Below are 10,407 nucleotides of genomic sequence, written 5' to 3'. Positions count from 1 at the left end.
TGTCACCCCTGGAAGTGAACATTATGTTTGGTGAAGGTCCCCCGCTCACTCTCTTTATTCTGGTAGCATCTTCACTATAGTGCACCATTAAGAGTCTGATATTAAATGTTACCAGACAAACCATGGCAAGGGTCGGGCTCTTTTCTTGCCTTCTGTTCACCATGGCTGTGTATGCACTGACTTTTGAATTCAATCTCATTAAAGGTAAGGCACCTTTTTGGTTCGATGGGATTCTTTTTTTTTAAATGTATCAATATGAAAGAAGGGATGCTGCAAATGTTTAGAGTTTTGTTGCATTGTTATGGGCCAGGGAAATACTTATTTATAACCATTTTGATTACACTTCTCTGAAGAAATCAGATATAATGCTTTATTACTTGTTATAAGCATGCATGAGCACTCATTATGTCTTATTAATGTGCTTATAACATGTTATGTATTTCTATGTGGAATTTCTTTAATGGATGAAACATATTAAGTCATTTAGGATAATTTTTAGATGATAGTAAGACATTATAACAAGTTATTCAAAGTCAACAACTTATGACAAGTCTTATAATGCATTACACATAGATCTATTTAAATAAGAGTAATACTGTTTTTTGCAGTTTTCACTAATCTTGTGTGTAGTCCACTCTTATTGCAATACATTCAGTCTAATGGATTTGACTTGTGCAGTTTTCCCTGAGGTTGGCAGAATCTCTGGCGTGTCCATGGTGTCTTACGGGAATCAATATGCCCTGAACGCCTCTCAGGCTAGAGCCATGTGCCGCTTCCTGAACATCACCATAGCGACCTGGGAACAGGTCCATACTGCTCACCAACATGGACTGGAGACATGCGGGTATGCTGAACACTGTAGGGTGGGGTGGTGGCAGAAATGTCCCACTGGGTATGTCCCCTTTTAAGGGAGTGCAAATTGTGTATGTGTGCATATACAAGATCATGGAGGTAATAGGCTTGTTAAATTACGTAGATAGTTCTGCATGTTTAATGCAAAATAGTAAAACATTTATTCATATAAATTCCAAGAAGTAACAATTCCTGTAGTGTTAAAGTTGGAGATCTGTACTGTGCATCTCCTAGAGACATTATACATTTGTAAAAAACACAGCACAAATAAAATATCTCAGAGCAGGGTTAAATATCCAGTACAAAATAATATCTCATGTGTGGTCTTTCAAACAGATATGGCTGGATAGATAAACAGATTGCAGTTATCCCTCGCATTGTGAAGAGCACGAAATGTGGCAGGAATAACATTGGGTTAATAACATGGAGAGCACCGATAAACAAACCCTTTCATGTGTTTTGTTTCAATTTAACAGGTACATATAAGTTGTATATATGTAATGATCATGCATGTTAAATTAACTAAAGCAAAGCATTGATCATAAACATGTTAAAATGAAAAATGCATTTTAAAAATAGTTTGAATGTGCTTTACTTTAGAAAATTGACTTGTTGATGCCTTCGCTCACCCCATGCAGATTTAGAGAATCCTTTGGATATCACAACACCTAATGTCCAGACCACAACAAAAACTATGACCACTAGAACAGTCTCAACATCAGCACCAACTACTACCAAAACTGTGAAAAACAGGGTCAAGACAACACCTAAAGTTCCAGCACCTAAAGTTCCAGCACCTAAATCAACAACACAAGTCTCAAGATTGGCCCCCACTACCACAACAACGACCACTTACCTGGTCCAGTCAACAACCAGCTTCATCTCCACCTCTCCTCCTCCCTCCCCATCCCCCTCGTCTCTCTCCTCCCTCCCTTGTCCCACTTCCCTCTCTCACTTACTTCCCACATCCTCTCGCTCTCTCCCCAGCTCTTTCTCTCCCTCATCTCCACCTCTCATCTCGTTTTTGTCTTTCACCTCTTCCTCCCTCGTTTCCTCTCCTTCTCAAAACACCTCCACCAACCACATCGAGAGCCCTGTCGGAGGTAGGTGGTCATCCTCAAATTGCTTTTTTTTGTATTGTCAATTACATTTATGATCAGCTTCCATTTTAGATTGTTATAATATATTTGACACACCTTTATCCTTTCAGCAATATATACGGTTCTCCTCATCATCTTCCTGGCTGTGGCAGTAGCAGCGTGTTACTACAAAATGTGGGTCTTATGTTTATATTGCTGTGTACTTACTTTGATCATAAGCATGTTATACATATTATACTATACGTTGATTATAAGGATTTTATACATGATTATACGTGAAGATATTTATAACGAACCCAAAATAGTTTATCTGTGTCGTTTACAGTGGAAGCAAATGAAGCATAGTGGGCAGAACAAGCAAAGAGGTGGGCAGAGCCAAGCACGGGCTAGCGAGATCCTATTGGCGCATTGTAGCATGTATTTGCATATTTCCGTTAGGATCGTCTCCTCTGTGAAGTGCGCATGTGCACAAACTCAATTCGACCTTGCATTCCTTCTAAACAACGCAATTTTTTTTTTTACTTTGGCAAAGCGTCAAGTATAAAACTTGGTGCATTGTGTTCGTAACAGAGTTTAGTTTTGGGAAAAGAAAAATGTATTGAGATCAGATGTTTCATCGCAGAATGTCGGCTCAGTTTCACCTAGTTCCATCCTCTCCCACTACCCGCGACTGGACCTCTTCTCACTACCAAATTTGGTGATGAGAAAATATACCAAACCGATGCTTCAGCTTTATACCCCCTTTGACGTGTCTGGGTTGCATCTTCGGTCTGTGGTAAAAATGCACTATAACTGTTAGCGTAACATGTTACCATTTACTCTTCTTCTCTTCATGTTTCCTTTAAATGTACTTCAAAGGACCAGAGGTGTTTTCCCAATCCAATTCTGCCGCAGAGGACAGCACAATTTGAAGGATGACATAGAGACTGAGATGTGGATACACACGGACAGTGAGATGGATCTGCAGGACCCACAACAGAGAGAAGGAGGAGAAGAGAATGGAGACAGGAAGTCCACCAGTGACATCATTGTCAGTAATCCAGAGGCCACAACAAATGGCCCTTAGTAGCAATATACGACCATGTTGAGGGGGATTTACAGTGCTGAAAAAGACATTAGCAAAATATATTGTTGACTAACAGGAACTGCAGAAATAAGTATTAGGAACTGTAGAAATAAGTATTAGGAACTGCAGAAATAAGTATTAGGAACTGTAGAAATAAGTATTAGGAACTGTAGAAATAAGTATTAGGAACTGCAGAAATAAGTATTAGGAACTGTAGAAATAAGTATTAGGAACTGTAGAAATAAGTATTAGGAACTGTAGAAATAAGTATTAGGAACTGTAGAAATAAGTATTAGGAACTGTAGAAATAAGTATTAGGAACTGTAGAAATAAGTATTAGGAACTGCAGAAATAAGTATTAGGAACTGTAGAAATAATAGAGCTCTGCAGAGGTTTTTTTCAGATGTTTCTGATAATTCAATGTCTTTTTTGTTTTATAAATGATTGTAAACAATCAAACAAAAATATTTTCCTTTGCCTAGATTCACTGTCATCTATTTATTTGGTTTTTTATTGATTCATTTGATGTGTCTGTCCAACTTGTATTTTTGTACAGTTTTAAGTCACATTTTGTTTTATGAGTTGCAGCAAATCTTCACTTTTGTTCAATCAAAAAATGAATGCTACTAAAATGTTGATTTATTGGGCAGGGTCTAGTGCGGTGGTTTCCAACCAGGGGTACTAGGACCCCTGGGGGTACTTGGCCTATCCACAGTGTGTTCTTGAGAGGACTCAAGAGACCATAGGCTTACTGGTACAATGCACATGAGGGGGTACTTCCGAGGAACTCAGGGCTGGTGGTACAGTCAAAACAATGCAGCTGGTGGTACAGTCAGGGGCATCATGCACCACAAATATCTGAGGGGGCACAAAGTACGTGAGGGTGGCTGGAGTTGGTTCGGAGGGGCCTAGTTGGATACATTTAGATTTTTCAAACACCTGAAATAACCCTTTCCTGCAATCTACAGCCATAATCATTATGCTCAGTGCTTGACTTGGACTGAAATAGGTTCTGGTACTCATTATTTATTTACCTTTATTTAACTAGGCAAGTCAGTTAAGAACAAATTCTTATTTACAATGACAGCCTAGGAACAGTGGGTTAACTGCCTTGTTCAGGCGCAGAATGACAGATTTTTACCTTGTAAGCTCAGGGATTTGATCTAGCAACCTTTTGGTTACTGGCCAAACACTCTAACCACTAGGCTACCTGCCGCACCAATTTTGGTTGCAGGTACTTTTGAGCTAATATTCTATAAGAGGAACAGGAGCTCAAGCAGTAGAACATTTGAGGTGCCAGTGAGCTGCACTGATTATGCTTAATTCTGTCAAAAAATATATATTAAAATTTTTCTGCATACCTATGCATACATCTTGAGCTGTCTGTATCCTCCTGATTGGTGGTTCTTTAAAAAAAAAAGAAACTACATATGCTTCTCTGCTAAAATCTGGGTAACAGAAAGGAATGGGAGTCTTATTCAGTACGTTTAGTTATTGCATGCTTTTCTAAAGTCTACCAACCTTGCCAGCAGGCATGCCAGCTAAGATAGTTAGACAAGCTAGTGACTAACTTAATTGATAGCTTGAAATGGCTTCTTGGTAGCTAACATTAGTTATGAGGTTGGGAGATTGGGAACCTAAATGGGCTTTCATAAAATTTCAAGGTGACTAGTAGTATTACAGAGAAACAAAACCAAAAAATTATAATTGTAAATTATTATTGTTACAGGACAAATCTAAGGGGGCATGTCTCCCTGTGCCCCCTATGGGGATGATGCCTCTGGGTACAGTAACCTAAAAAGATTGGGAACCACTGGCCTAGAGAATACGTTTTGGGTTGGTGGAGACTGTTCCCTTACAAAAAAATATTGCAGTCAGAGTGCAGTATAACTACAGTTAGAGTGCAGTATACTGTAACTACAGTATACTGAAAATACTGCATCCAAAAGAACACTTTTTTTTTACTGCTATAATTTTGCAGTGTAACTGCAGCTAGAGTGCAGTATAACTGCAGTTCAACTGCAGTAAGTACACTGCAGTTATTCTACAATTACTGCGTCCAAAATACCACAGTTGACTGCAGATTCTGCACTTTTACTGCAGTTTCAAAACGGCAATCTTTTTTTGTAAGGGTTGCGTTTCACTGCCATCTACTGGCAGGAAAGGCTTCTTTAATGAGTAAAGCCAGTGTATCTATGTATGAGGATGACTCATGTCAGCTACAACAGCGGCTGAAATGACTGCAACACTTAACTAAGAGCTGCAGTTAGTTTCAGAGTGGGTGGCAAGGAATAAGTTAAGACCTAAATATTTCTAAAACTAAAAGCATTGTATTTGGGAATGCCACACGAGGTCTCTTCACAGTCCCAATGTCCAGAACAGACTATGGGAGACACAGTACTACAAGAGCCATGACTAGATGGAACTCTATTCCACATCAAGTAACTGATGCAAGCAGTAAAATTAGATTTTAAAAAACAGATACAAATACACCTTATGGAACAGTGGGGACTGTGAAGCAGCAACGCAAACATAGGCACAGACACATGCATACGCACACGATAACATACACACATGTACACGTGGATTTTGTACTATAGATATGTGGTACCGGTGGAGAAGAGACCTTGTGAATGTATTGTAATGTTTTTAAAATTGTATAAACTGCCTTAATTTTACTGGACCGCAGGAAGAGTAGCAGCAGCTAATGGGGATCCATAATAAATACTACCCGGTGTTCGGACTGTCGATTTTCGCTTTGCGCATGCCCAATAATATCTAGTGGTTACTACACCCAGGAATGAACGAGTTCGAAACAGAAAATCACTTCTCTCTTTGATCTTAATTATCCCGTATTAAAGTCCTCACGGAACTATCAGTCTGCCATAATGCGACGTTTCGGTTCTGTGCAACAAAAGATACCTTGTGTGTTTTTGACTGAGGTGAAAGAGGAACAATCCAGAAAACGCGAATGTCAAGTGAGTATGCAGTTAGCAGCTAACGTTACATAGTTAACGTGCGTTGCTAACTAGTTATCGTACGCCAGGTACAATAACTCAAATTAACAGTTAGAATATATGCTAGATACTACTGTATACATGTGTTTTTGTAGATTAATTTTGTATTTGTTTTCCTAATAGCTACGTTTTGTTATTATTCTTATTATTCTTACTCTCAGTAGTTAGGTGGCTACTAAGCTAATGCTAACTAGCTAATACGTCAACACAGCAGCAGTTTATTGGTTAGTGGTGCAGTCTGATGTTACCATTGAATGAAAGCCAGAGCCATGTTCAGTATGAAAACGTGGAACGTTGCAGATAGAAATGCCATGACTAAAGCTGACGTGATTTAATATTATATATACCAAAGAGATGTTTGCTCTAGCTACATCATACATTTCTATCTCAACCTTGTCCTGCTTGAACGCGACCCAGTTGATTTCTTGAAATGTGTCCACTGTAAGGGTGAATTCACCATCTTCTCTCTTTTGTGGCACCAATATGAGGGGTTATGGCAGGGGAAACGGTGTTACAGAATAACAGAATATTTATTATATTTACATGTTAATAGTATCTTCTGATTACAATTATTTATGAGGGGTTATGGCAGGGGAAACGGTGTTACAGAATATTTATTATATTTACATGTTAATATTATTACAATGATTGTCTCATCTTTTAACTAAATGCAATCTATTAGCCTCCAAAATGTAAGTTAGTATATCTAGTTGTCTGATAACGCATTCTGATAGAAGGGCTTGTCTTGCACAAGGTAAAAACCCAGAGTGCATTGAGTGGAATGTTAGAAAAAGATCTTGGTAACTTTCTTAACATAGCAATGTGAAGGCAAGGAGAACTCAAATCACAAAATAGGTGAAATGAACTGGCAAAAGAGTTGAGTCCTCATTCAAAGGCAAGGGAAGTGTGAATACAAAGAGAACAGTTATTTGGCTTTTTTTTTTTACCCCAGAGTTAGAGGAATATATGTGAAAACACCATAAGATGCACATATCTGTATGTATATTCTATGACAACAAACACATTTCAATTGATATGGCACAATACAACAAAATATGACCATAGTTTTTAGGTTATGATTGATATATATTTTTCTAGCGACTTTGATTTACGGGTAGCCGCTTAAAAAAGACAGTCAGTTGCACGTACTATGCAGGAAATCTTCACCTTAATGATATCATGTGTGTAATGATATGTCCCTTTTCACTATCGTTTTTCTAACAGCAATTTCAGGTTGTAGCCACCGAAAATGTGAACCCTATAGCACTAGAATCGAATATTGACTGTGCACTTGCCACAGAAAAGCTGGATGGCACCTGCTGCTATGTTTCAATTTATAAAGGTGAGTGTTGAACTGCATAAATTAACATTGCAGCCCACACACCTGGGCTTTTATGCCCTCGTTATGAAAAAAATGAAGCTCCCTCAATGAAATGTCTACACCGTAAATGGTTTCTTTCTTTTCCAGGGCAATCATACCTCTGGGCTCGACTAGATCGGAAGCCCACCAAGCAGGCAGACAAGAGGTTCAAGAAGCATCAGCATTCCCACAAAAGTTGCAAAGGTTTCACCTGGAATGTGAAAGAAGACTTTAAGACGGTTCCAGAGTTTTGGGTCCCGGCACACAGAGTTCAGCACCACAATGGACAGCCTGTACCGGATGACCACGGACACATCCCAGGTGGGACACACTATATATGGACACACTCCTCGAGCTGGTTTCCTGGACACTGATAAACCCTAGTCCTGGACTAAAAGGCCTGTTACTCACTCGCTTTTCACTATTTTCTATTTACAAACAGTATGTCCTTTATATGGCAACTAAAGTACTGATTGTACTTTCTCAATGTATGTTCAGGTTGGGTTCCAGTGGAGAAAGACAACAAGCAGTACTGTTGGCACTCGTCTGTTGTGGACTATGATGCTGGTATAGCGCTGGTTCTGAGGCCCAGTGCTGAGAATGAAGACCTGCTAGAGATCACCATGGTACCACTGGCTGATCTCCTGGAGCAAACCCTGGAGCTTATTGGAACCAACGTCAATGGGAACCCATATGGTAAATGTGACATACAGTCCAAGTCCTCCACTGTACATGTACACATGCACTTCTGAACGTGGCCTCTTAGCAAGATCATATAAATAGTGTGTCGTTTCTGACAGGGTTGGGAAGTAAAAAGCAGCCTGTCCACGTCCTGGTTGCCCATGGGAGTGTACACATCAGGAACCCTCCCCCGGTGGACTACCAGCAGTTGTGTTCCTGGTTCCAGGACAGTCAGGAGGGCCGTGTTGAGGGCATCGTCTGGCACTGCAATGACGGGACCCTGGTCAAGGTAAGCGCTCTAGAACCCATCAGAGGCTCCTATTATGTAATTAAATTGAGACTTGGACTGTGGTATGTCTTCAGATTTTCTTTGCCAGTTTTCTTTCATCACATAATGAAATTATGAAAAGTGTGTTATTTTGTTTCCTCCAGGGCAGGAGCTTTGACATTTAAGTGGTAAAACCAGTGTTTGTTTGTTTGGCTGTAGCTCCATCGTCATCACCTGGGGCTGAGATGGCCGGATGGCGACACCATCCTGAACGCTCGGCCTGTGGTCGTCCACGTCGACGGGACCATACGAGAGTATGACATCACCAGCAAGGACTTGTTTACATCTCTCTCCCAGTTAAACGGACATCGCTTCAGCAGACTGCAGGACATCCAGTTTGACCCTTAACCTTTATTTAACCAGGAAGTCCCATTTAGGTCAGAAGACCTTTATCCCTAAATCCACCAGGAGCCGCCCGGAGTCTTAAGAAACATTCCTGTTTGTAATAATCCATGAGTCAGTGGAGTCGGTCGGCCTCACTTGGGGTAATAATGTCTCATAGTGATTATTTGAAGGTCTATGTCCTTAGAGTTAGAAATGTGTGATAGCAGTGCAGCAATGGCAGCTTTCTGTGTTATCACTTTCATTCATCCCTCCATCCCATTCATTTTTCCCATAGGGATTTTACCCTATGACAGATAATGTCAGTATACAACAAGTTATTGCTCACGTATACCCTGTAATCATATAGCATTAGAAAGCTTAGATTCACAGCTATCCATCAGATACATTTTCGCAATGTTCAGGTCAACAGAACTTTGACCTCTATGGTACATATTAGATGTACCTGTATAAATTGCTTTAAAAAGGAAATCCTGATACATTTTAAACTTTGTTTAACAAGTCATGAAATTACATTTCAAATGATATATAATATAACCTACTTTGAATGCGCTAGCTAGAACTATTGTAAAAGGAAGAAAAAAAATCACCCATATTGTGCCATTGACATTAGAATGTTTTAAGCTTAACCTATGTAATGGGGCAGCTACGTTTTTGGATTGTAACTTTAGTGATAGAAACACCACATTTCACACACTCAGCTAGAACAGGGTTTAAAAAATATTTGTAGATACAGGGCCACTACAGCATTAACCCCACTGAAGCCTTTTTCCAATATGGCCGCCAAACATCTCAATTGGGTGTTATCGAATACATTTTGCATTACCATACCTGTATGCCATATAATTGTATTAGAATACATATTGATTTAAAATAACTATGTGTAATGTTTGCTGCTCTCATCATCCAGATATTAGGTTAAAAGGTATTGGCATTCTACATTGTAATGTATGCATAAAGTTTCCAGTCCTCTGTTAATGAAAACAGTTAATATCATTTTCATCAGCTCACATCCATGTCTATTCACATGTACATATCCATTTTCCATGTTTGAAGATTAAATATAGCAATTACTGATCATAACAGCTTCTTGGGCATATTCTAACCACAATTATGTCGGTAATTTAACATTGTTATATATCCGCCACACCTGGCTAATTTGGTTGTGTATTCTACATCACTAAGAACATTTCAAGATATTATTGGGCATAATATAATTATTTCATACAGGTATGGTAATGCAACATTTATCCAATAAGACCCTTTTTAGTTGTTTGGTGGCCATGTTGGGAAAAAAATTCTGTGGGGTTAATGCGTGAATCATGTGATGGTCCTGAACACTCTAAGAATGTCTCTGATGGAACACAGAGAAAGCTACCATTGCTGTACTACTATCACACATTTCCTAACTCTAGGGACTCAGACCTTTAAAAAAAAATCACTGAGATGATGTCACCGCAAGAGAGCCTTACGGCCCAGATTTAGGGGCCTGGCTCCAGGACTGTAAGCTTCCATACTGTATTACCATTAGTATGGTTGAACCAGACTAAATAGTGGGGTCACCAGTGAAACAATGGTGAGTGCAGCGTTCAATCTGGTTTAACCTGGCTATATGTCTTCCAATATGAACGAACCTGCCCAATAAAAAGCCTGTAAATATA

The 10,407-nt window shown here is 39.4% G+C and overlaps 2 protein-coding genes across 3 annotated transcripts; both read left to right on the top strand.

Annotated features, from left to right (window-relative positions):
- On the top strand, nt 1-3,501 carry lyve1b (lymphatic vessel endothelial hyaluronic receptor 1b). 2 transcript variants are annotated; one of them, XR_006757096.1, is made up of 7 exons: nt 1-204; nt 679-844; nt 1,189-1,328; nt 1,491-1,955; nt 2,063-2,126; nt 2,811-3,105; nt 3,172-3,501. XR_006757096.1 is itself a non-coding variant. In XM_014125672.2 (6 exons), exons 1-6 carry the CDS (start codon nt 123-125, stop codon nt 3,016-3,018), a joined length of 1,125 nt encoding a protein of 374 aa, XP_013981147.2. In that variant the 5' UTR covers nt 1-122; the 3' UTR covers nt 3,019-3,501. The 2 variants fall into 2 exon arrangements, 1 of the variants encoding a protein (XP_013981147.2); XM_014125672.2 differs by having other exon boundaries at nt 2,811-3,501.
- Nucleotides 3,502-5,764: 2,263 nt separating this feature from the next.
- rlig1 (RNA 5'-phosphate and 3'-OH ligase 1) lies at nt 5,765-10,407 on the top strand. Its single transcript, XM_014125671.2, has 6 exons — nt 5,765-5,996; nt 7,260-7,377; nt 7,504-7,716; nt 7,894-8,091; nt 8,196-8,365; nt 8,564-10,407. The coding sequence occupies exons 1-6, from the start codon at nt 5,907-5,909 to the stop codon at nt 8,750-8,752; spliced, it is 978 nt and encodes a 325-aa protein (XP_013981146.1). The 5' UTR covers nt 5,765-5,906; the 3' UTR covers nt 8,753-10,407.

This window comes from Salmo salar, chromosome ssa10 (genome assembly GCF_905237065.1).
Source record: "Salmo salar chromosome ssa10, Ssal_v3.1, whole genome shotgun sequence".
NCBI classification, from domain to species: Eukaryota; Metazoa; Chordata; class Actinopteri; order Salmoniformes; family Salmonidae; genus Salmo; species Salmo salar.
The sequence above is the reverse complement of the archived record's forward strand: the minus strand, read 5'-3'. Positions and strand labels throughout refer to the sequence as shown.